Genomic DNA, 26,663 nt, shown 5'->3' on the forward strand with positions numbered 1-26,663 from the left:
ACTCAGGTGTAGGCGTGTGCTTCCCTTGTCCCAATGGAAGACTATCTGAAGGGTTTTTGATTTGAACAGGTCATCAGAAAGAAACATTGATGGTTCTATAGAGCACTCTAAGAAATCCTGTACACCCTGTGTCCTCAAGAGAGGATTTCAGAAGGAATAAACAAGATGGTAAAACATCCCCCTCCGTGTTATTCTCTGATAAACCAGGCAGGATATTGCTTTTACACAGAAAATCCCACTATGACTGCTCCCCTTTTCTGTCACTGTCTGCGTAGTTTGTGTGACTGAGGCTATGGAGACATGGTCATGTGGTCCGATGAGGGATTCGGGGTCTGGCATGGAGGATGTACTGTTCCTAAGCTACAGAGTCTGTGGAAATGAAAGATGAGTCAGAATGACACAAACACCATTACATGATGTCCTCCTAGTGCCCACCTGCTGTATTCAGCTCCCTGCAGTCTCTGCTGCCCTGAACCCGGACATGGCTTCATCACACTTACATGATGTCCTTTTCCAAAGGTGCACATTGGGCTATAGTTATAAATGTAACTATATAATATGTATATATTTTTTTTTCTTTTGTGCATATATTTTTTTTTTCTTTTGTGAGTGTATATGTGTGTATTTATATAAACACTACATATATATGATATATATATATATATATATATATATATATATATATATATATATATATATATATATATATATATAGAGAGAGAGAGAGAGAGAGAGAGAGAGAGAGAGAGAGAGAGAGAGAGAGAGAGAGAGAGAGAGAGAGAGAGAGAGAAATAGATATAGTCATAATATAATATTCAACTTAAAAGGGGGAATTGTCGCAAATTATGCAAAGTACAACTGGTAAAGCACATTTGCACAATTATTTTCTTATTAAATTGCATGTAACTACAGTCGTTCATAGACGGCGCCTAGTACCTCGCGCATCTTGGAACTGCAGCGTGGCAAAAATGTGATGTGTCTCGCGGAGGTCTGTGCATGTGTGCTTCCATGCGCGTGGTAGGGGGTGGGGGGTGGCGCCTGGATGCTGACAACCGCACCTCCCGCGTTCTCATTGGCTTTTAATGACATCATTGGGAGGACGATGCCTGTGATATGAGGTAACTTCGTGTCCCCAAACCTTCCAACATGAGTAACAAGGAAAATACTTCGCATAGACCCAAAAATAGACCCACAAACTAAATCAACAAGGAATGTGTGGTTTAGATTTACATTGTGAGTGCTTTGTTACTGCTCAATACGCATCATTATTCACTCTCCACAACAAATGGCAGGGACGCTGTCCAGCTCGAGCTCTGCTGAAAAAACACTACCGAAGGATCTTTCACAAAAATGACTTGACACACACCACCAGACAACAATCTTGCTATTAAAAATGTTATCAAGTAACAGTAGCTACAACAAGTACATGCCGTACTTAAAAGCAAACTCCCCATGAACTCAAATTCGAATAGATACAGAGGGATGTATAACCACTCTAGAATAAAGGCATAATCAGCAGGCCCGTATTACGTTACGTAGCAGTACCCAACTGTTGTATCCGATATTGAAGACAGTACAGTGCATAGTTTAAAACTCATTTTAATTCTAAATAGGCCTACACATCCCATAAAAAGTTTCTGAGCAAGTGCCATCCAACAACCTTTCCCCCCTCCCCCTTTCGCCCTCTGAAATCAGAACACAAATCATAAAAGAAACTAAACTTACCCATATCATTCTGGTGATCTAACGCACCAACTATTCACATGACTTCAGGCGATTAAAGGTATAATCCAATAGTTTCCTGGACTTTTAGAATTCCATAAATGTTCCAACAGTCGCGCCATGAATCCCTGTAGGATGCTTGCTTAATGTCCCGTACCTCCAAACCGATTTCCCGTTTTCCCGAACAGAGCTTTGCAAGTAAATCTTGTTTCAAACTCCACCTGAGGATAGAGCGTCCAGATGAAATTATGGAAGGCCCGGTACCTTGCTTACTCATGCCTGAACTGCAATTGTAAGGGGGTCCCGATTCTTGGGCAATTTAAAGAAAATATTGCATCAAATCAATGTCAATGAATCAATTAAATAAAGTGCAGCGGTGTATGTAGCCTAATAGTAGACTATTTTTGTAAGTACTAAAGAGAATGTCGTTAAGTAAAAACGAATGGATCAAATCTGTACACTATTGCCCTACAAAGTCATAACACATTCCAACAAGTTGGTAGTTTACTGCAAGGTGCAAAAAGGTTGACTTCACATTAAAAGGAACTTTTTACGCATATTCTAGGTTTAAAAAGTGCCCTAATTGTCTTTGTGGAATACTCAGATCATCATTCTGTCACAAAAACTTGTTATGCTTATATTTTGATTAAATATCATGTTTGAAAACTAATAATATCTGATAATTGTTTTTGTTGATAATGTAAATGTTAAAGAAAGATACTCCGTTTTATGTAAGCCGTATATCTACTTTTTCCGCGGATTTTCATAGACTACAGAACAAAGGGACTCGATGCTGCCTTTTCAAGGTTTGTAACAAAGACTGTGCACCAACTGTGCGTTACCTGTTGCTGCACATTCGAAAATGTTTTGTTAGTTTGTTGACTGTAAAAAAAAAAACGATTTCAAGACCGCAACTATGATGGGGCATTTATTGTAAACAATAACATAAATAACGCGATTCTCTTTCATTTTGACAAACCGATGTACTCAATTAAACGTGCACCTGATTGCATGTGTACTTCATTGTTGAAAGAAAATATACAATATCTCTCAAACCTTTATATCTCATTTCAAATACAAGTTAAAGTACATTTTACCCAAGAAAGTTTCACTTACGAGTTGATGGTCACCGGGCGTAATTTCTCCACCAACTTCGCGCACACTATTCAACTTTTGACAGCTTTGTCTACCCTCGAATCATCCCTAGAGATAATCGTCATCGGCTAAGTTTACACTTCCACAAATTGTACTCATATACAGTCGTTTATCAGTTATAATTTAGTTTGAAATAGGACCAGGATAGATTTAAGCATCCTTGTTCTCCGCTCAAAGCTATCCGCATCAGACAAAGGATCGCTCCTCTCCTCTTTGTGTTCAACTTTGCGAGCTGACGCACCAACTGTGGGCAACTTTTTATTGAAATGAAATCTACATATTCGTTATCAAAGACCGCATTCAACATAGTACTCAACTTAAATTCACCAACCTTTGCTTTTTGTCAGGTTACCGAAGTCTTCGCAGCTTCTCAAAAAGTTTGAAAGTGAATATTTTGGTTGTGTTGTTGGGTCCTTTGTCTGCACGTGTGAAGGGTTCCTTGGCCGCGCCTTATTCATTTCGGTCTCAGTCCCGCCCTCAACATAACTAAACAACAACAAAGACGCAAATGTGACACTATCCAAACTTTCATTGATGATCGAATAGGCCTACATTTGTTTGGTGCATTTATTTTTCCTCGTGGAAGCTTCATTTTGATAGTTTGTTAGTTTGTTACTTTGTTAACTCGTTTGCCAGGAGACCAGTGATGCTGTTTCATCATCAGTTTTGAATAGACACAGACTTGAGTGACAGCAATCTTCTGGACTTCGGCGGGGCATGTTACTGTAACTGAAACTGAAAACAACGTTAGATAGCTTATACCAATTAGACAAAGATAGTCAGTTACAGTTGGAGCAGGGACTTGAGAGAGAGAGAGACAGACAGACAGAGAGAGAGAGAGAGAGAGAGAGACAGAGAGAGAGAGACAGAGAGAGAGAGAGAGAGAGAGAGAGAGAGAGAGAGAGAGAGAGAGAGAATAAAGAGAGAGAATAAAGAGAGATATAAAGAGAGCAGAGAGAGAAAATAAAAGAGTGGGAGAGAGATAAAGAGTGAATTACAAAAAAGTCAGTTACCTTGTAGGAAAAGCTTCATTAAAATACATCTAAAACTGTGAATTTTGTATAGATGCTGGGCAGATACTCCTTCCACAGGTTTCAAACATCAAGCATGTGGACCTGTTTCTCACTCAAATGATCAAATTTTGACAGTTGCCTAAGCTACTAAAAGCACATGCTCAATATCTTCCCTATAGCAATATGTTTTATAGAGCCTACTCCTCAAAAGGCGTATTCAAACCGTCATTTGTATTTAGCAGTAGTCACAATTGGCTTAAGCTAACATGCTTATAAAGTAAGAATCACCTTAGGAAAACGATAACTTCTTTAATGAAAAAACAGATTGCACCGTGTGAATGACGTCATCCTATGGCTACCTGCAGAGTCTAGGTAATGCGAACGGTCGCCCGCATTGTTAATACATTTAGAAAAATTCCTTTCACTATACAGTAACACACAGCACATCCACATCAAAAGTTTAAATTCCACATTTAATGCATACATATGCGTGTCAACCCTTTAGTATTCAGTAGCTTCTCTGAGAGGCGCACACCCAGACCTATTTATTAAACTAGTTTATCATCCATTCACCAACAGAATGACATTCGTTAGTCCGTTTTCTTTAACTAATCACGGATCTGTGGACGCTGCAGTTGTAAATTATCAGGGTTTTTGTAGTCCTTGTAGTATTGGGTTCAAAGGGATTAAATTGTGTTTTACATCACTCTGTTTATTGCATTCGTCTTTCAGATGGCCTGTGGGACGTGTCGATGCACGTGGCCTCCTTCCCTCTTACCGCCATGCAAACGTTCACGACTCACACTAATTCCATAAGTCTGGAGGGGAGGATGATATTTAGAATACATCACTGCTAATTGTTATTTTCTTTAATGATGAACAAAACACGTACACTATATGATGATGTAAGCATGTAAGTTGAAAGATGGATTTTGACAACGTTTTTAATGACATTTGAACATTCTAGAGGCTGTCATACTCCCTGCCTCAATATAAAAAGTCAGCATTGTAGTGTGAAGTTGACCTTTCCGCACCTCTCCAGGAGTAAGGTTGGACATGGGGCAGTTGAGAGGTGTATTCAGAGTATATAAGTCAGAGAAACTACCCTAAAATATGAAGGCCTGAGTTTTTATCAATCTCAGATCATATTATCAAGACATAGGCTTATGTCTATTCAATTTTATTCAGCACATTCATTTGGTATTGGGCAAATAGACTTGGATGTGATTTGTGGACTGGTGTGACAGACTGGGAATGTCCCTGTTTCTTCATTTACAGTCACCCAGTCTCTCAGGATGTCATAATTTAACAATTGCTTAGCCCAGACTGGCTGATGGTGTCAGACACTAGTCACTGGGGTTTATGATGCTCCACACGCTGACATGAGAATCACAAACACACCCATACGTGCGCCTGAACAGCAAGCCCGATCCCAACAAACACATCCTTCCTCCAGATCCCCCTTGTTTTCCAGGCATTCCAGCTCTTCAGATAAGCAGACACGCAATTGGCCACCCTTCCCCCCCAGTAGAGGAGCCTTTACTGGGCTCCCTGCTGTGTGTGCTGGGCCTCTACGTCTGGATCATCCAGATCAGCTGAGGTAGGAGTTTGAATGTGAAGGAAACAAAACAACAACTAACTTCACATCCGGGTTCATAACCAAGCTTCCACTTTGACGGTGCTCTCTCTGTCTGAAGAGGGGTCCACACGGTTTTAATGCCTGCTGCATGGGGCCGTTTGAGAGTTATCAGTGCATGCTGTGCGGAGCAGAACAGTGGAGATAGGCAGGCACCCAGACATGCATGTGTCTGCTGTGCTGGAAGGCCTCCTGGGCTCCTCCCCCACACATGAGCATGGCTGTGTGTCTGGGGGGGGGAAGGGTGGGCTGGAAACGGTCTGTCTGCCAGACGTGCTGTAAGTAAATACATGCCGTTTAATGTGATACTTCTCTGGGCATTCCTTTAACCCAGATATGTTTGCTGTGATGATAACGATACATATTCACACACAGGATTCTTGTTGTGGACAGAGTATTTGTGTGTAGTTTTTGTGTTTCTGTGGTCATGCGTGTAACTATTCAGAGTGCTTATGTGCACTGGAAGGGTGCAGGGGTGTCATGTAACTGCATCACAATCATCATGATATAATGTCTCTTTTCACGGACACACACTGGCTGTTTGCTCTTTTGGCACTGCTCAGAGGAGCACCCATGCAGTTGTATGTAGGTCAGGAGGACAAAAGCAGACAGAGGTATAGGTAGGGTTCAGTTCCAGCTGATTTTATTACCTTCTTGAAAAAGTTATGTACAGGAGAATATCAACAATCTGACAGGCAGGGACTTGACACTACTAGCTGGCATGAGTTTTCTCCTCCAAAATGGTGTTATGGCATGATTAGACGAAACAATATTCTACACAGCATATTGCACAGAATGGATGAAAATAAAGTTAATATATTTAAACTGTATATATAAAATCCTGAACCACCACCTTAAACTTAAGTAAGGATGTATAAAGATAGCTGTTCTAGCGCCTGTCATGATATAGCTCAACAACATACATAAACACACAATCTTTTTGCTTATGATACAGTCAAATATACAAAGATGTTTTCTCGTTTTCCTCATTTTTATCTTATTAAAAACACAACAGCTATAACCTGAATCTGAAATACAAATGCTATTCACCATGCCATAAGATACTAAAACAATTAGCTATAGTTAGCCGACAAGTAGAAAAGATTAAATATTCAAATACAATGAGAAACGCAGTACATAATTGTTGCGAACTCAAATCGGCAATTTGAATATGCTTTATATTTCATCCAGTGGTTGAAACCGAATTTCGATATAAAACGCCAAGAAATGGTTAATTTAAAGCTACAATCTCTCGTTATTAGGCAAGATTCTAAAACGAAATGCAGAAGTGGCTGCTCTAAGTACTTGTGTGTTGAAGCACATGTTCACAGGGGTATTGAGAAATGTGATACTGTGTCTTTAAGACGCCTGCAGATAGATACTGTAAACACGGACAGGAGGCTGATTCAGAGATAACCAGCCACCTGGTTCTTAAAATTAGGAAATCCAAACAGCGATAATACACCGATTGACACCCCCTTTGATATATATTTGTACAAAAATACACTGAGAAAATAATCAAACGTTTCCTCTCTTTAAGTGTCAAAAGTCTACATTTAAATATAAAAGAAATCAATAGTTAAAACTCTAGCCCTTCGTCGGAGAAGGAAACAGACGGTGCGAAAAAACGTGACGAGACCAGTACAAGAACAAAAACATAAAAGTCTAAAATGTTTGGCCAGTATATAAATACGTATAAAAATGGCATCTGATAAATGTACAAAAGAAAACTCGAGGATGAAAAATCGGGGAGGATTTCTCTATACATAACATCTGAAAACAAAAACATAAAAAGGATTTTGGTCCTGAATTGTAGAAGTGTATAAAGTTCAGCACAGATTTGAGTTGCGTTTGAATCCTGAAATTTAAACAGCTGGTGATTTTTTTTCCTTTTAGGAAGGAATCAAACATAGCGCCATCTATCCATTTAAATAACCCTAGCAAGTTTAACTGTTCGACAGTCTTACAGAAACCTCAACACAAGAGAGGACAGGTAACATGCGTTTCTTCTTACAAAATATTCGACTTGGGTCAACCCACCTGGTTCATAAATCCATCTCCTTGGGGGGGAAAAACTGTCCAACAGCCTATTTCTGTACCTCTGAAAGTCATGAAGTTCACTTGGCGATTCTAAAAAGTTTTCAAATGTCCCTTTTAAGTAACATTGATTAAAGTATAGCAGACCATAGCCCACCCTCATACACGTGCAAATAAATCACAGTTTTCCAGTTCTGACCGAGTGTTTCTTTCAATAGGATCTCAGTCAATCCTACACGGGGCGCACCAATGTCTTCCGCCTACTTGTAGCCTTGCCTTGTCTCACAGTCCTTGATCTTTGAAATAAAAAGCAACTGTTTGCTTAGTTCAACGGCGCTTGCAGTCTGTATTTCGCTCTTGTTCTGTGGGTCCCTTGTGGTAAAAGCTTGGCTGGTAAAGACGCAAACTCACTTAACCGGAATCCCTTTTTTGCTTGCACAACACTTCCTGTTATTTTTCTTCGTTCAATACGTGAAAACTAAGTTAGAAATGGTCGACTCTAGCCAGTCCCCTGAAATCATTTCGCTCACCTCAGGGGTGCAGTAGTCGGGGAACTCAAAGTGAGAACCGGACCCCGACTCGAAATTAAAATCCAAGTCTCTGTCCAAAACGGAGGAGCCGAAGCTTCCCAGTGACATGCTGTCAAAGCCAGGACTGGGGTTAATGTCCAGTAAGTCGTCTTCGAACTCCTCATCCGAAGACGAGGACTGGGATGAGGACGAGGAGTGAGAAGCGGAGGGTGCAGGTGAGGATGCCCGCATGCTGGTGTACTTGTGGCTGTGGTCCGACTCCGGCGAGGCGCTGGGAGACTCGCCGCCCTCTTTTCCGCTCGCTGCGGCGTCGTCGTAGAAGCTGAGGGGGTCGCTCGAGTCAGCAGAGCTGCTGAGGGTCGGGCTGGCTGGGACCGACGCCGAGGAGGGACTGACGCTCAGGCTTCCGCCTCCAAAAACATACACCCGCTTCGTTTTCTTCTCAGGTATTTGTTTGGCACCCGAGACAGACTTAGATTTATAGAGTGAATGGTGATCTGCTGTACCTTGGTCTGGGAACGATGCTTTGGTGCTCCCCAAAAGTAATTTGTGAGGTTTGCTGGATGATTTCGAACCACTCTTTTTGGAGGAGGGTTTAATGCTGGTGTTGCAGTTGCTGCTGCTGATCTTCTCCCCCTTCTCCCCGGGCTTGGAGCTGCTTGACTTTACCTTCTTTCTCGGCCGGTACTTGTAGTCGGGGTAGTCTGCCATGTGCTTCAACCTGAGCCGCTCCGCCTCTCGAATGAAGGGGATCTTGTCGCAGTCCTTCAGTAGCTTCCACCGCTTACCCAGTCGCTTGGATATCTCCGCGTTGTGCATGTCCGGCGACTGTTCCATGATCTTACGCCTTTCAATCTGTGACCACACCATAAAAGCATTCATCGGTCTCTTGATGTGACCGCTGGGGGTTTTGCACCAGGCTGGGTTCAGTTTGTCCCCTGCCGAAGCCGTGGAGCCCGGGGTCGGGGAGGATGCCATGTCCAGATCCATGGCTCCGGAGTCGGAGGACTCGCCGGCGAAAAAGACCGCTTCCGAGCTCTCCGTGTTGCTCGTCCGCTGTACCATAGCGAGAGAGACGGAGAGAGCGCGTGCTTGCTCCCTTGGTCCAGACGTTACGTTTACTTAAAAGCAAACTCAGCTTTTTGTTTCACAGTTCTGGCTGAGTGGGGAGAATTCAGTCCTGAGATGCGCCGTAACCGGCGATGGTACAGGCTGGAGTCCGTCGCTAGCTCTTTAAAAAGGCTGGATGTGGTAAAAAGTTATTCTCCACGTCTCTAAATTATGATACAGTACAGACAGCGAAACTGCCCCGTCTCCACTGCCTGTCTGTGTCTCCACTGTCTGTCTATGTCTCTCCTCCGGTAATGTCTTGTACAAGGTAATCAGCCTTAACAGTGTTGTAGAACTGAACTTGTGCGCGGTTAACGCAGTTGAGCATACGCTGAGTGTCTCCGTTTGCGCTCTGACACTGAAAAACCTTTACGTTCTGAAAGTAAGTTAACTATTTTCTGCATAGCCTTCCCTCAAAACACCATGTGGGAAGACCAAGCGGTTAAACTGACACTAGGGTCTGCCTTCCATCTGCAGTCTGTATGTTTCAGCAGCCTCCAATTTCTCCCCGTGAAGCTTTATTCTCTTCCAAAGATATAACGGCGATAAAATACAACCAATCCGAGGCTGTCTCTACGCTGCCTTGTGCCAAAGTCACGCCCCGCCAGCGCACATTGGCTAAAAAAGGAATCTAATAATAATCAGCGCGTGCAATGAGGAGCTTTATGTCTGACCTCATTCCAGTATACACCAAACTTAGTCTTAAAGACACATGCTTATGTTATGTACTTTCCTACCAGACATATGTATGTTATTAACTTATTTCTCTATGGAAATCAAAGTAGGATAGTGGACCATATTAGGGTTATAATAGGCTACGTTTTTGTTTTGTGATAATAAAAAACATAGCTGAATGAGATCGAGGAATTTGGACAAATGTGCAAGACCTCTTTATGGTTTGCAATATTATGATTGGCTACTAACCATTTCAGTACAACACAGTTTTTCACCAATACTAGGAAGCATTAATGTATCCATTATAGAAAAATCATAATAATAATGTTTTGATCATGTATGTGTACTTTTGATTATAGCCTAAATATGTCCAGACCAAAAAACAGACGAATGTGCCTCCACAGTTGAGTCACATTCCCCGTTCCGCCTCTATTTGCTCGTTCGAAAACACGCAAATGTCTCAGGCTTGTGCTTGCGAACACCTCAGCCGTAGGACTGGTGAGAAAAAATTCTCGGGTAGGCTATACTTTCGGCAAGCAGATTCGGAGGGAGGAGCCAGGGGAGCAGGCAGGAGGTCCTTTGTCACATAACGCACGTCCTACTGTATCAGACAGAGAGCTGGGAGAAACTAGGAGAGGCACAAAACACAAGCAATCACATTCGCTGTTTCTTAGTATAGAAAAATACAAACTGTTCGGTTGAACAGACGGAACATGTGGACTTAAGGCAAATAACCGCCTCTTACGCACACACATACTTATTCTACGCACACATACATGATACAATATGAGCAACATTAACTTGACTGGAGAGACTCTCACATTCCTCACGGGACTACAGATACATTAAAATTGAACAAAAAACTACGTGTTTTAGTAGTCCAAGTTTTCTATTACACTATTATGCACTTGACACATACTAACCTTTCAGGAACCGATATGCGATTTATGTGTGACACTAGATGGCATAGTGGAGCCAAAGGACAGAAGTGAGCGCCAGTGAAGCGTTCAGATGCCTACAGACAGTGCATACAGTGTAGCTACAGTGTATGCATTTATTACATAATGCTTCTGTTATATGCAGCCGTACACTGTTAGTTGTTAAGTTCTACTGCGTTTTTCCAAACATGCCTGCGTTCAGCACAGAGAAGTAGTTTTGTCCATGTTACTTTGTTGTTGCTGTGCCTATATGTGTACCTGTCGTTACAGACATAGATCCCCATGGCAATGGGACAAACAATTGTTATGAGATTTTGATTGTGATACTCGGTAGGAGCTAGAGCGTTGATCTGTTCCTACTTCAATTAGATGTGATATCGCCTTGTATCTGTCCGCATTCAAAGAAGGCCGTATTCAAGACATTTGAGCCAGCATTAATTGAGCTCCATCTTTGGACCCACCTTACTCACAGGACACAAACTGTAACCATGCATTATAATGATTATGGTATGCAGCCTCGGAAAACCAGGGCCACCGGAGCACCTGTGACGGTGTGAGGTTTAGCCTGCACACCTTCAGCAGATGGTATATGCGCATGCATTGTTCGGCTCTCAGTCAGTGGGTTTTTGATTCTAAACCAAAAGAACCAAAAGACTCCTTTCTTGTTTCAATAGACTGAATGTTGAGGTAGGGTGGGGGGTTTTGTTTCTTACTTCAGGACTGGGTGTTTAAACGCCGAATATAACACAATTGAAAGTAGAAACTGTCCGCAGGTTTTCTTTCTCAATGATTCACACATTGTGTGTGTGTGTGCGTGTGTGCGTGTGTGTGTGTGTGTGTGTGTGTGAGAGAGAGAGAGTGTGTGAGAGTGTGTGAGAGTGTGTGTGTGAATGCGTATGGTGAAATACACTCGAACTTTCTTTTATGACTATTGTTATAGTGCGCAGCTGCCACACGAGTGGGTCGCGTGCCAGCCAGGCCTTAATCACAACAGGTGTTGCTCGCGCTGCCCGTTTGAATCATCTGTGCCTCAGCACGATCAGCGAGAGTAGGCTATATAACGATGAATGATAAATCTAAGTCTTCGGGCGTCAGTTACACAGTTTGGTGAACACATCTTGGAACAAAACAACTCACTCAACACGTAAACATTTGGACTTTGAATTATCTTTTATTTTTTTGGCATTTAAATCAAGAGTCTGTTTCATTTCCAAGTCACCAGCTGCCTCCTGATTGTACTCCACGTGTAACATATTTTAATGAAAATATACACATTTGAATTAAACAATTAATCCCAAACGGATACAAACAAGGATACAAACTGTACAGCATCATATGATTTATAAGAAAGCTGTTCTTTAAGACCCCAAACATATAACCCTTAGAACATAATTCCAGAAAATCTAAATCAATCCTTTAGTGTTTATAATCTGGAAGACATCAGTTCCCTCCATAACCAGCTCTGGGATGTCACTTTCCATTACATTTATGTACAGATTCAGTCATAATCCCTGAAGGTTCTGTCAGTAACTGTGGATCTTGTAACTGAAAGTGTGCACTGGTGTCTGTGAGAGTGACATGATACAGTTTGTCACAGAATGTTTCCACAAGAATACTATGTGTTATTACTAGATGTTATCACATCTTTTTTTAAATCATGGTTGCTAACAAAGTGGAATGTCTCTATTACCCCTCAAAGGACAGATGGTTACCCAAATCTATGTCTATATGTGCTACAGTATACCAAATGTATTCATTCAAATATTGTTTAAAAGTATGTTTAAACAGGTGTTCTCGCTTTCTCTTATCTCATTCACAGAGCAGCTGCTGTATAGGTCCAGTTAATGATTCTCAGTGTTTGCACTTAACTTAGCCTCTTTTACTGACAAGAGCTCATTGTTAGTGTCAAACTTTGATTTTTTGAAGTTTGTGGGGTTAGTTTGAACATCTGCTGCATCTCAAGGTTGCTCTGCGGGCTACGTACATAGAAAAGCTCCTAACAACTAAGGAAGAGGTGATTAGGGTTTGTTGCCATACACCGTCTCCGATTAGATAACGGGTTATTTCAGACAATCCAAATCAAATGTGATATATGATTGAAGATTAGAAAGAAACTGTGCCCAGTTTCTGTAAATATCCTGCAGAAGTGACAGATGTCGTTATGTACCAGTCTGTTCAAGAGTATGGTCCTCTGGAACTGAAGTCTGTTCTAACCAGGAATAAAATACATACAGCGATGATAAATAGATACCTGTCCCTGTTTGAAGCCTCAGGGCTTGTTCAGGCTGTTCAAATGAGCATCTAGGCATACTGGCTGAAAACACTTTCAAAATACCTTTCCACCAAAGAGTCAGGGTGTAACCAACCCAGGACTTGATTAATGACTCCGGACACACAGTAACAAGGCCTATTCCCTGTTGTCCAGAAGAGACAGTTCCGTGTCCCTCTCCGCCTCCCTACTTCGCCTGTCACAGCTGACCACCTGTGTGAGTGATGTTTAGTGTTTCCAGAACATTCAGATATGCAGGGACACACTTGGCACGCTCCATCCATATTAACAGTGGTCTACAGCCGCGGTGACAGGCAGCAGACCAGCCGCCCGAGTGTCATACAGGGTTGTGACCTGCAGAATCTGAGGAGCATACATTAGCCCCGAGAGGTGACCGTGTGTCGCCAGGCCTGACAGGAACGTGCGTGTGTGTGTACGCGAGTATTTGCATATGTGTGTGTGCACGTGCTGTATCAGAGGGACCCTGTCACTCTTTGGTTCCAGAAGGAGAACGTGTGTAGAGTTTTCCCCCTGAAGACCCCCAGACCCCCCTGGGCGGGAAGCACACACCCAGACACTTGCAGCTCAGACGTGTGTGACATCCACTGTGGCCTGCCCCCTCGAGGCCAGCCCCCACCACCCGCCCCTAGACCCCCCCCCCCCCCCCCCACCTGCACCCCTCACCTCTCTACCCCCCAGGACAGGCGCTGCAGCAGGTTAGTGACTGGGGTCGGGGTCAGATCATGGAGGTCTCCATGATAGGCAGGCTAAATGCCACTCTCTTTGATTCGCTGCAGTGAGTAGACCTGGATCAATGGATCAATGCCCCGGCTCGGTTACCGCAGCTCTTGTTTTCTCACGTAGGAGGAGTAAACCCTGTTAGCTTCGTATCTGGACAAGTTAACATCTCCCCAGTCATAATCACGGAGGTTGTCTGAAACGGTGTGACGCTTGTGAAATTTGGAAACCGTGTAACAATATGTGAACTTGTTACCATCATGAGAAGAAGCAGAATGTTCAGGGTACATCACAAAAACCTTTTTTTATGACATAGCTGGTCTCTACCCGGGTCTCTTTCTGTCCCCTTGGGCTCCTCCACTGAAACAGCTCCAACTCAACAAGGCTCTCATCTCACACTTTCACGATCTTCTAATTGACTTCCTCCTGATTTGGGTTGGATGACAGCTGAAGACCCAGGTATCTTTTAATGGCTTTTGCCCTGAGTTCATTTGATTTACAGGCCACCCCCCCCCCCTCCCCCCGCCTTCCAGTTTCCAGGAGAAACACCTTTAGTGGATTAAATGCGAAGTGACAAACTGATACCACACCAATTACAGTCCACCCCCCCCCTCCCTCCTCCACCACAGCACGAGGAAAGGGTGTTGACAAAGAGACTGAGAGACAAGAACGAGTGTCTGTGAATCTGTCACCTGATACTTCCACTTTTCTGTCAAACACTTCCTGTATCTTTAATGCGGGGCAGGGGGTTGTTCAGGCAGTTCTTTACCATGTGTGAATAAACATCACTAAGTGCCATGCGAACAAACATGCATTTGTTATGTTGTAGGGCTTCTGAAAACACTGTTGTTAAGGATTAGAAACATGGATGGAAGAGAATAATATAGGTCTATATGTCTCTCTCTCTCTCTCTCTCTCTCTCTCTCACACTCTCTCTCTCACACTCTCACTCGCTCTCTCCCGCTCTTTCTCCTCATCTCCCTCCATCATTCAGATTGTGACTGTGTGAACTGCAGCTACACCTGTCCTCTCCCCCTCCATATGTGACAAATAATCCTGATCACTTTGACATTAAACTTAATGACAGGCTAAGGCGATAAAAGAGCTCATTCTGATAGTAGTCAAGGTAATTTGTAGGCCCAGGGAGGAGCTAATATGAAGTCTATTCCAATACTGCCTGTAGCTCAATTCTCCTTACAATGTCGGGAAATTGGATGTAGATGAAATGATTGAAAGCTCCTTTCATGATGCTGTAAGTATGTCTATATCTTTGTGTGTGCATGTGAGTCTGTGAATAAAAGAGTTTTGTATGTGCTTGATTGTATAAATATGTGTGTGTGTGTGTGTGAGAGAGAGAAAGAGAGAATGTGTGTGTGTGTGCGTAGGTGTGTCACAGCATCAGATAGCAGGTGGTGCTCGCATGGTGGGACTGGTGGGTCACAGAGACATATGGAGAATGAATGGCCTCCCACTGCATGCTGGGAGACGGAGAGACAGCGACGTGTATGAACTCTGGGAGCAAAGCAATTACCTGTCACTCCACGCCTGACCTTCCCACAGTCTCATCTCCAACCCACTCATATTAGCCTCTCTCACACACACACACACACACACACACCAATTCTTGGCTATTCAATAAATAATTGCATGATTACAGTCTTTAGAAGTAAGCTGTGAGAAGGTCTCTGAGGGTCACTGAGGTAACAAACTTGAGAAGAGAATGTTCCACTCATTCCTTGAGGATGAAAGGTCAGGTATGTCCAATGCTATCTCCATGTACTGTACATTTCTGAAAGCACCTGTTCTCTCCACTCTCCGAAGCAAACCATGTTAGCATGCATTAGCATGTCTGTCCTGTTGATATTCTCCCTGCTTTCTTATTGTCTGTTTGCATGACAAAAAGCTTTGACAGTAAATAGATATGGCAGCGTGTAGAAGCATAGAACTGCTTCTACTGAGATCAGTGGAACGGCCTTTATGGGAGGCAACGCGCACAAGAGAGTTTTGAAGTGCTTCTGCATCACGCTATCTCGGTTCCTGTTATTGACGTGCTTCTGTGGACTGTGGATTGTAGGGAAAGCCCACACGTTACCCAATGAGCTGGGTCGTAACCAGGCTAGAGTGTGACTCAGCAGTGTTGCGCTTTGTCGGATGACCTTGGCCAGGAGAGGAGAGGAAGGGAGAGAGGAAAGTAGTATTGGTGTAGGAGGAAAGGGGAGGAGCAACCAAGAGGCTGGCATAGAACACGATTTTGTGAGTGAAGAGAGGGAGAGCATGATAGAGACAGACTGTGTCTGTGTATGTGGGAAAGAAAAAGAGGTTTAAAAAGGGAGAGGGAGAGAGAGGGAAGGTGTGTGTGTGATGAAGGGAGAGCGTTACGAGAGAGTGTGTCAGGGGCCGAGTCAGACTTCTTTCCGTCCACGGTCCTTTCTACAGCGTTCACCAACTCTTCGTCTCCAGAACAGTCCCCCCAGTCAGCCAGTCCACCACGCTGGATGGGTGCAAGCATCCCGAGTCACCGTGTGGTCTGGGAGGTGAGGAAGACTCGTCTATGCCTCTTTACCTCTTCGCCCGGCGTTTAACCCACCCCCCCTCTACCAAGAGGACAGGGGGATAGCACCGCTGCGTCAGCTGACTGCTGTGTCATCAGGACAGTCCTCGCAGCTCCCTGCTTGCTTCCCTCCCTCCCTGCCTGCCTCACTTCCTGCATGCATGCCTCCCACTTTGCCCGCCTGCCTGCCTGCCTGCCTGCCTTCCTCCCTGCTTGCCTCCTTGCCCCCCTGCCTCCCTGACTGCCTGCCGGAGCCACTGGCTCTCAGACGCATTGCGGCACGTCGACACTTTTTTCTGAGGAGCAGACACGCATGCACACACCAGCTCCTCTCCAGGTTTTGGCTTTTTGGAAGAGGGGAGGATCAACAAGAAGAAGCGTTTGGAGGAGGAGGACGGAGGTTCCCGGTTTCTCGTGTCGTCGCAGCACCCTCGTAAATCCACATTTGTTTGGGCTTTTTGTGTTCCCTGTCTGTGTTACCCAGGAGTAATGACTAGGACCAGCACGGTGGGAATACGCAGACAGTGGCAGAGAGAGGAAAACAACTTGGATCTCTGTTCTGTTTTCCGGAGAGAGCGAATGTAGTCCCAGAGCTTCTGTGGGAAAGATCGAGAACAGGAGGGGGGGGCGACCCAAAAATCCGCCTTGTTTCGTTGTTTCCTTTTGCCCCCTTTACACCCGGTAGACACGGTCAAGCTAGCAGTCCGCCTGACAACAAAAGAGCTCCCTTCCTCCTCTTCCTCCTCCTAGGTGAGTGCTCCAGGCCTGACCTCCGTTTCTCCCCCAGCTCGGTAACCGATCCAGCGGTGTCTCCACACCGTCCGGTAACGTCCCCGGGATGGGCATCGCCTTTCCGGACGAGCGGACGGCTGCTGAGCGCCTGCGTAGGGCGCGCCCAGACTGGCTGACCTAAATTCATCCCAGTCATGTCTGGGTGTGAGAGCACAGACGAGAGCAGCAGACGAGGCAGACGAGGCAGGCTCGTCGGCTGGCAGCGTGCTCTTCTCCCCTCCCCTCCCTACCTCTCCTCATCCCCTCCCTCTCTCTCTTCTTGTCTCCTCCTCCCCCCGACCCGTGACGGCGGGCAGCCATCGTGTGGAGACTCCGAGGGATTGCAGCCTCCATCTCTGGCAGCGCGCAGACAGACCCGGGGGACGCAGCAGACAGAGCTCTCTATCTTTCTTGAGGGATCCAACCGCTCTTGCTTCCCTTTTCGTCCCGTCTCAGTCTCTCTCTCTCTCTCTTTTGCTCTCTCTCTCTTTCTCGCTCGCTTTCGCTATCTCTCTCGCTGTTTCGACGCCTTTCCTACACCCTCATCCTCCTCTCCCTCCCTCCCTTCATTCTCCACCAGTTATCAATCCTTCCGTCTCTAACTGTATTTTCATGGTGGATTAGCTCGTCTGCCGAGCCTGCTCTTATCTCCCCCGCTAAAGGATGAGCAGCCGGCTGAAAAGCGCAGGCTGGGTCTCCATCAGCCTGGCTGAGCATCTGCTTCTCAATGTTTCTCGATGTCTGCCTGCCCGTCTGCTTACCTTGCTTTCTAACTGTTTGCCTGTCTAGCTGCCTGCCTTGCTTTGTTGTCTGCTTGCATTCTTCAAGTTGGCTGCTTGCCTGCTTGACTGTCTGCCTGCTTCTTCTATGTGCCTGCGTGCCTGCTTGCCTGCCTGCCTGCCTGCGTGTCTATCCGGCTGCCTGTCTGTGTGCCTGTCTGTCTCCCTGCCTGCTTGTCAATCTACCTGTCTTTCTGCTTTAGTCCTGCTTACTGCTGAGGACAGAGCAGCAGACAACAAAGGGAGCTTTACAAAGCAGCCGGCATCATCTTCTGGATTATAGCAGGGAGCATCCCTCCTCTCCTCCTCTCCTCCTCTCCTCCTCTCCTCCTCTCCTCCTCTCCTCGTCTCCTCCAGTTCCTGGGGGGTTGTGGAGCAGCCGAGAGATGTGTACTCCCTGACACCACCTTAATTACCCCCCCAGCCCCTGAGTCCTGACCCCTCCCTCTCTCTATTTCAATCATTAATATATATATATATATCTCCCTCTTTCTCTCTATTTCTCTCTCTCTCTCTCTGTGTCTCACTGTTTGTTTTTAACTGTATCAGTTACTGATCCCTCTTTTTCCCTCTCTGTCCCTCTTCCTCCTGCAGCTCTCTCTTCCACATCTTTCACTGTCTCCACTTCTCGTCTCTTTCCAAATCCGTCCTCTCTCTCTCTCTCTCTCTCTCTCTATCTCTCTCTCTCTCTCTCTCTCTCTCTCTCTCTCTCTCTCTCTCTCTCAATCAGAAGATGGCCTGTGACTCCAATGGGATCTGCCATGGATGGTTGTTTTTGATGCAAGTATTCAAACCCTCTGGCAAACTGTTTCTGGCAGAGCGTATTGCTGCTGGGTGTGGCCTATCCAAGACTTGAAAGAGCCTGATGAGGGAGAGAGGGAGGGGAGAGGAGAAGGAGGGGAAGGAAGTGACACGCGTAAGGGAACTGAGACATACGGCAGCAACTGTCAGGAAGAAGAAAAATCAAGCAGAGCTCTGAATAATTCATGTGCTGAAATTACACTGCTTTCACCTCGCGTATGTATGGAGGCTGTTTGCCTCAGAATGGTGTCAGTATTTGTTCCACTGTGGAGAGGGAATTTGCACAGGAAGGTTATTGAAACTCTGTCAAGTGTTAGTGTGAGTATCTATTTTGAAATGAACGTATTCCCACTATAAACTCAAGAGAGACAAAGGACTACACTTCGATGATAACATGAGATGATCAGTCGCAGTACTGCCAGGCTTGTTCTGTTGGTGTGTGTTTGTGAGGGAATGTTAACAAGCATTCATGTGTGTACAAAATTATTGTCTTCTATCTCTATGTTCAAAACGTCAGTTGTTTAAAGGGTTACTATGGTAGTGCTCTGGTTTACTGAGTTACATACAAGTTTGCTATGGTAATACTCTGGTGTTTTGACATTGTACAGACAGTCCATGCAGATCCAAAGACATGGGTAAACATATAAGCGATTATAACTTCCAACAGCAGACCGAGCCAAATTCTATTCAGCTCTGTGTCTTATGCAATTCTCATTGCATAACTGTCGGTTATATCATGTCAGTGTTTCTGAGGCTTCCAGTGATTGGTCCTTTTAAATCATGTGATATTACTCTTGTTTTTCCTGTTAACAGTTGACATAGAGGCATTTTCTCTGCCTTGTTGTCATTTAGAAGGTCAACATGGTTTAAAAAAAACATGACAAAGACACCCTGGTCTCTCCTGCTAAGCCAGAACATGAGTCACTGGGCCAAGGGGACATCCTTTGCGGTCTAGGTCTGGCATATTTGCTCCTTGAAGTTTGACTCTCGGGGGTTCTATTAAGGGCCCTTTGAAACGCTCACGGCTACAAAAGCATCGAGACCTGCTTTAGCAGCTCTGCCGGCACCTGGCATGTTCCATCGTCTAAATCAGGTTCATTGGATTCGGCGCATGCCCCGGCCAAGCAACACATACAGAATTTCACACACCATCAACTCTCCTGGCACGGACCGAGATGGGCGCTAGGTACATATTTACACTCGTCCTCGCGGTTATTGAGATCAACAAGCATGTAATATAATGCCAAATGTGTCCTGCGTGCGCGGGAACCAGGCGCGGCCGGGGAACGGCCCAGAAGCCCGGCCCGCCTCAGTGCCTTGTAACAAGCCTGTCCTTTCCACCCTCATGTTCACTGTGTCTGTCTCCGCCACGACACACATTAAGCTGTAATTCCTCTCCAAGGGTTCTAAGTGACATTCACGCTGCTTTGATGTGTCCATGATCACTCTCTCTGTGGTTTGGTCAGGGTCCTTACATAGACCTTCCTGTCCTGACTCCTCGTGCGAACACGCTAGGATCAGACACTGGTTTATTATAATAGCTCTGATCGTGTGTTGATGAATGCTGGAAGGGTATATACATGTGGTCTACTGTTATATCGGCTTCTGTTGAGAGGGTTTGATGTGGTAAGTGTGCATGACTATACTTTGTCAAATACAAACTTACCTGTGTAAACGATTGGTTTTAAAACCACCTGTCAACAGCATGACTCACCAGGTGTTTTTTTACTTCTTTTATATTGATATGAATCATGGTGGTAGTGAGTAATAAACTCAAACATGGATCGTCATAAAACGTATTGTTGTTTTTTTCCCCTCTCTAGCATATTGTCCCTGGGGTGTACTGTACCAGGATTAACAAGTCATGCAGCTAACTTATAGGAGTTCTGAGAATATTGTGTCAGTGCTACACCACTATTGAATGCTGGAGGTGATTCATCATCAGTTATAAACAAACACACTCTTTGTCACCAGATATACACAGCTTCAATCTCTACATCTACTAAATGAACCCTAACCTAACCCTGAACTAACCCTCTAAAAGAACCCCAAACCAACTTACTTTAAACAATCCGAATCTCAACCTAACCTACTCTTATACTGTGTGACATATTCCACCCTAACCCTAACCTACCCCAAACTGACCTACATTGGAAGTGCCGCCCAGGGGTCCTCAACACTGCTCCTGCCTGTGAGAGCACCGTGTGCCAGCCGACAACAGGGCAGACTGCTGCCTCCTCCCTCCCTGCTGTTACACGACACTTCTTGGTAGTTCTCTGGATTTTGAACAGGAAAAACCTGAATCCCAACTCCTTCAACAGCTTTGCTAACCTCCAGTGACTCACCCTTGTGTTCAGTGTACACAGCCTGGACTGGAAGACAACACGGCCTGTTTGGGATAAAGACTTCTGTTAAACGACTCTTGGCTTCACGGTTAGTCTGAGCTTGAGATACAACTGTCCTATCAGACAGTTTCTAATATCCATGGTCGGATTTATTTTATGAACGATAACTGAAATTTATTGTATAACATCACCACGAATAAGCTGATGCTGTGGTTAGACTATAATACAGTACATATAATAGACATTTGTTCATTTGATAGATATCCGAGCATACAATGTTTCCCCTTTAGTGAAGTAAATGCTGAGGCTGGGCAGCCTGTATAAGACAAGTTTTTGTCTTTGAGTTACACAATGCAGTTGAGCAATGAGTGTGTGTGTCTGTGTGTGTCTGTGTGTGTCCTGGGTATGATTCATGCTTTCTTTTCCTTAGCTGGTAAATGGCATCTGCTACGAGGTAAACATGCCAGGTGTCTGTCTTGTTCTCTGTCGGCTTCTTATCATCTATGTGATTACAAGAACAAGTCGACACAAACATCCTGGGGCTGACAACAGCAATGTCGACATCGGCACACACACATACAAGCACAACATATATACACACATATATATATATATGAACAGACCCATGGCACTTACACAGACACGCGGTGGGTAATCAGCTTTGAGCATGTGCCCTGTCCTCCAGTTTCACCCCTAGTTCACCAGCGGCTGGTCGCCACAGACCCTTCTATCCCTCCCCCTCTTCCCCCTCCCCACCTTAACCCTCGGTTCCCAGATGGTCTCGTTATGTAAGCATCCAGCACCACCTGTGTCCTCAGTCCGCTGGGAAACTGTGACTCCGACAGGCCTTTAATGGAGGACACACTCAGCTTTCTGCAGACTGGAGCAGCCCACAGCGAAGCACCATCAGGAATAGTCAGAGAACTCTCTCGAAATGTTTCACAACACAACGACCAGAAAATGTTTGGTAATATTCAAGGGTGATATTTGATTTGGATTCCTTTCCAGGTTTGCATATGCACATTGTGTCAACCAACTGGCTCTGTTCAATACGTGTTTCAGCTTTCAAGGTTGAACTTTATCCTTACTCTGTGGGTTAAAGACAGCAGAGTGGAGAGAGGTTGTGAGGCAGGGAGTCAGACAGGACATGTAACGAGGCAGGGAGGGAGACACAAAAGGCAGGGAGGCAGGGAGGCAGGAAGGCCAAACAGACAGGCAGGGAGGCTAGCACCAGGAAGATGGCATTGATCTTTTCTAGCAGATGTTTTATATGTCACGGTGATGAGACACCCACTTACAAGAAGAGGCAACGCCTGTGTGTGTGTGTGTGTGTGAAGAGGGGTTAGGTAAGGTAAAAGCAGGGTTTGAAAGGAAAGAAAAAGAGCGAGGGAAGAAGAAGACGAGCAGCCGGGCTCTTCTTCATCTCAGCGCGGGGTTCGTCATAATTGGATGGGAAGGATCAGTTGTCGGGCGCTGACAGAACTCCCAGGGCATCATGGGAACACAGAGCCTCTAAGCCCTGCCATCCAAGCCTGCCGTACCCTTCCCATGAGTCCTCTTGATGTACCTGAGATGAGGCTAGGTGGCGAGGCGGGGGGGTGGGGGGTGGGGTTGGGGGGGTGGCCCCAAGGGGGTGTGTGAGTGGGTTAGGAACAGTTGTGGAGTGCACTGAACTGAGTCAGGAGAGATAGGAGATGTCAGGCCCACCTTAGAAACAGATGGAGCAATTAGACCATGTTGATCAGCAGGCGGACACATTAGCGGGAACACAAAGGCAATTCCAATCAGCCGTCTGAGAGACACCAAAGGACTGGAGTCTTTCTCACGCGCTTTATCTGCTCTCCTCTCATCTGACTCGTCCTCTTTCCATGGTCTAATGGGAGCCCCGTGGGGATTGAACCGTGATTGCTCTCCCACCAAGCCCTGGAGAGTACCCTTAGACCAAGAGAACGGACTCTTAGACTCTCTTTAGTCTTTCTGGGTTCCTTCACTATAGTTCAGTTCTTGAAAAAAACACGCATTTGAAGGCTTCACCTTGTATTTCATCATGAAGACGACACTGAAGAGGCTGACATTGTGAGGAGTAATGACAACTGTCTTGAAAGCATTGGGACGATGAAAGCTTTCACCGATGAAACTGTTTCCGTAAAATATATTCAAGGTCATGTTTTCCTTTCAAAGTAAACTCCCTGTCTGCTCCCTGAAGCATCACATTCAAACAGGCTCAGTCTCCTCTGCTTTCCAGGGTTATTATTTTGCAGCCCTTTCGTGACATAATGGGCATCGTTTTTACATAACGTTAGCCTAACCTTTACAGTAGACTTTCTATTGATGTCTCCTGGTATTTCATCAAGCTGCACTAGGTGAGGGGAGTCCACAAAACTGCCCTTTTACTCTGAACTTAGCTTGACCCTCCTCCTCCAATTTCTATGTTCACTGAGACAAATTCTTGAAAAGGCACTGGTCTAATGGAAGTCAGGACTTAAGGCCAAAGCTTCCCTGGGCAAAGAGGGAATAGGACTATTTGAAAATTGGATTGCGGCTGCTTGCCTGCCTGGCGGGGTGTCTGATTGGCTGCCTGGCTCAACCCCCTTGAGTATTTCAATTTTAATTGGATGTCAGTCTTTTGTTCCCACATTAGCATGTGTAATGCTGGTCTCTCTGAGCGAACCAACCCTGCATCCTCCTGTCTCTTCTCAAGGTGACTGTGGAACACTGGAGGACTGGGATACTTTCATCTGGAGAGCTTCACTGGCTTCTGTTGTCACCTTCCATCGAGGCTCAAAGTCTTGTCTGGTGAAAATAGAGAAAGAAAGGAGTGGAGAGGGAGAATGAGAGAGAGGGAGGGAGTAAGAGGGGAGAGGAGAGAGAGAGACAGCAGGAGAAAGAGAGAAGGAGAACGATAGAAAGAAGCAGGAAGATAACAGAGGGTGAATGAATGAGAAAGAGAGAGGGAGAGACCCTGTAATGCTGGGAGGAGCTCTTCAGCGGTGGGTTGTGATCCTGCGCAGACGTTCTCACAGAGGGGCTCCAGGGCTTCTGGGAGCTTGAGTCTCATTAGACCCCCACTGAGAGAGAAGGACAGGAGCCAAGCCCTGGCTACAGATAATGGCTTTCTGCTCTCAATAACCTCACAATCACATTCATATTGAAATGGGGGTTTTGGTATAGAAAACATTTTTTATTTTTTTCTTGGCTTTTATTTTGGGTTTGCGGTTAAGCGAATATCAAATTGGAATTTGCCCGAAAATATCACACACAGTATGGGGAATGAAATTGATGGGGACATTATTTTTCGATATCGCCCCCCACCACCCATCAACGCTTGTGTGTTTCGTGTTTGTGTTTGGAGTGCCTGGTTCTTTAACTCTCTCCTGAAATTTCCACACCATCTACCTTTCTTTCCATCCTGAGACTTCATCATTTCATCATTCGCTCAAATAGGCCTCTTCATCACCTCCCCTTATCATGACCTCGTCCATCAGGTCTAGAGCTGCCTTCCAGACAGGCATCTAGATGGACACCCTCTCCGGAGAGGCCCTCTCCACATCCCAGTTGACATGCACGAGGACCTTCTCATCTCGGTCTGTGGGGCCGCCGGTTGTTGATTGCTTCAGTGGAGAAGGATGAGTGTGAGGTCTGGAGTGGAAGGAGGCTGACCTGCTTCAGACACGGGACACTTATACCGAGATAAGAGTCAGTTCAGCTGCTTTAACCTGGAATTGACTGAAGTTTGGATTCAAAAACAGGTAGGCTGATATCAGATACATTTCCATAGCAATACAACCAAATCCAAGTACTCTTAAAAGGGGAGAAAGATTTGCAGCATGTGTTACTTCTAAGATCATGACCTATGACCTAAGTAAAAGTATTTAATGGTGTAGTGACAAATTGTTTTGTAACATTATAATATAAATATTTATAAAAATATGATATCATTTCTGAATAAAAAGCATTGTCTTTCTGGAAGCTGTCTTGCGTGGGTAGTTTACACTGCTGTTGTCATCACTGTTTTGTTTGTGTTGCTGATGTTCCCGCTGATGTCATCTGTTGTTGCTTTGTTTTGTGGACCCCACAAACAGGAAATAGAATTTCTGTCAGGAAAACATGCCAGAGATGTTAGATTTGATTGAATCGGTCATTCTGCTTGGTCACACTAGAGCTCATTTCCAGGGAGATCACAGGCAATATTTAGCTGACTCATTCATTTGACGACGACAGACAAACATGTGAACTGAATAAACAAGCGGTTGTGTTTGATGGTAAACAGCTTCCACCCAGCGTCACAGGAATGACTCCACAGTCTCCGGCCCTGCGGAGTCATTCCTACTGCAAAGCTTCTTCTTCTCCTCACCCTCTGTGGATAAACACCACGGTGACCCTCACAGAAATGTCATCGATCGCTTTCCAATTGTAGTTCCCATTGTAGATGCGCGTGCATTGTCAAAGCAACTTTTATGTAAGCTAAACAGATGTAATGACTGAAAGCTGCAATGCCCCGGTGTATTTGCTCCCGACACCTACGCACACACATGCACACACAGATCAAACGACCCCTTCAATTTCAGACTTCAGGCACAGTCTCCCACCAGGTAGAGATATTAAGCCTGCACATTATTTATGCAGAGGAGATTGCTATTCCTTGATTCGACTCATAAAATGTTAATATATTCATAAGGAAATTGTACTCTTTTAATCCCAGTAGAAACACTTATCAGCAAGGAGCACCTCATCCACTCTTGTGCTTGTAGCTGCTGACAAAAATAAAGCTGGCATTTCAAATGGTAATTTCTTTTGTGTTGTGACCCTCTGGTAGCTAGTTGACCAGTTGTCTCAGATATACAAAACGTGTCCATGGCGTAAGTGTAAATGTCATCTTAAGGAGCATGTTGGTCTTTTCAAACATTGTCAAGAAGACAGTCACCTGGGAAAGATCCTCCATTTAAAAGAAAGAAACCAGACAAAGATCCACATTGATAATGCAAAGGCGACAGACATCATTGGCTGTTTAACATTCCTCAGCGTATTCATTTATTCTCCTTGGTAAATAACCTTTTATGAAGCTCGTCAACAAGCACAGATTACATTCTCTTCAGTTATTAACGAGGAGCCGCAAGTGTGCTAGCTCTCCTGCCACCATGCCTCTGAGAAGGAGCGAGTCACTGGGGGTCTGAGATATTGCAGACCCAGTGATTATACTGTAATACCATACCTCAAATGGTGGTTTGGTCCTATTCAGACATATTAACATCCAGCACAGTGCTGGATATTCCTGCACAGCCAGAACCTACCGGGGTTTCACTGAGAAATACAACATTCTCTATCATTAATAACATCCAGGATATTTGTACTCGGAATATGAATATGGTCATTATGACCAATCACTAACTGTAGAGCAGGGTGCTCAACAGCTGTATTTACTGTAATAGCTGCCTAAACCCAATTTTACAGGAAGCAACAAGTAATAATAATGACACACCTTTACCTTTTTACAACAGAATTGAAGAAAAAAGGAGAGAAATGTTTCCTCAAATCATAGCAAGTAATCACATATACACACACACAAACACACACACACACACACACACAGACA

General features: G+C 44.8%; 1 protein-coding gene and 1 long non-coding RNA gene across 2 annotated transcripts in view; both read right to left on the reverse strand.

Moving 5' to 3' along the window:
• Positions 1–3,336, reverse strand: part of LOC146300985 (uncharacterized) — a 76,355-nt gene extending 73,019 nt beyond the window's left edge. The window contains exons 1-2 of the long non-coding RNA XR_014729526.1: positions 3,209–3,336; positions 1,726–1,943 (exon numbers count right to left, since the gene is read on the reverse strand). This is a non-coding gene — a long non-coding RNA (uncharacterized LOC146300985). The remainder of the gene's footprint in view (positions 1–1,725; positions 1,944–3,208) is intronic.
• Positions 3,337–6,147: 2,811 nt separating this feature from the next.
• sox4b (SRY-box transcription factor 4b) lies at positions 6,148–9,700 on the reverse strand. The gene has a single exon (XM_084708549.1). The coding sequence runs from the start codon at positions 9,156–9,158 to the stop codon at positions 8,028–8,030; it is 1,131 nt and encodes a 376-aa protein (XP_084564675.1). The 5' UTR covers positions 9,159–9,700; the 3' UTR covers positions 6,148–8,027.
• Between the last annotated feature and the right edge of the window lie 16,963 nt (positions 9,701–26,663).

The sequence above is a fragment of the Hypomesus nipponensis genome, chromosome 2, assembly GCF_054491055.1.
Source record: "Hypomesus nipponensis isolate SF chromosome 2, ASM5449105v1, whole genome shotgun sequence".
Taxonomy (NCBI): domain Eukaryota; kingdom Metazoa; phylum Chordata; class Actinopteri; order Osmeriformes; family Osmeridae; genus Hypomesus; species Hypomesus nipponensis.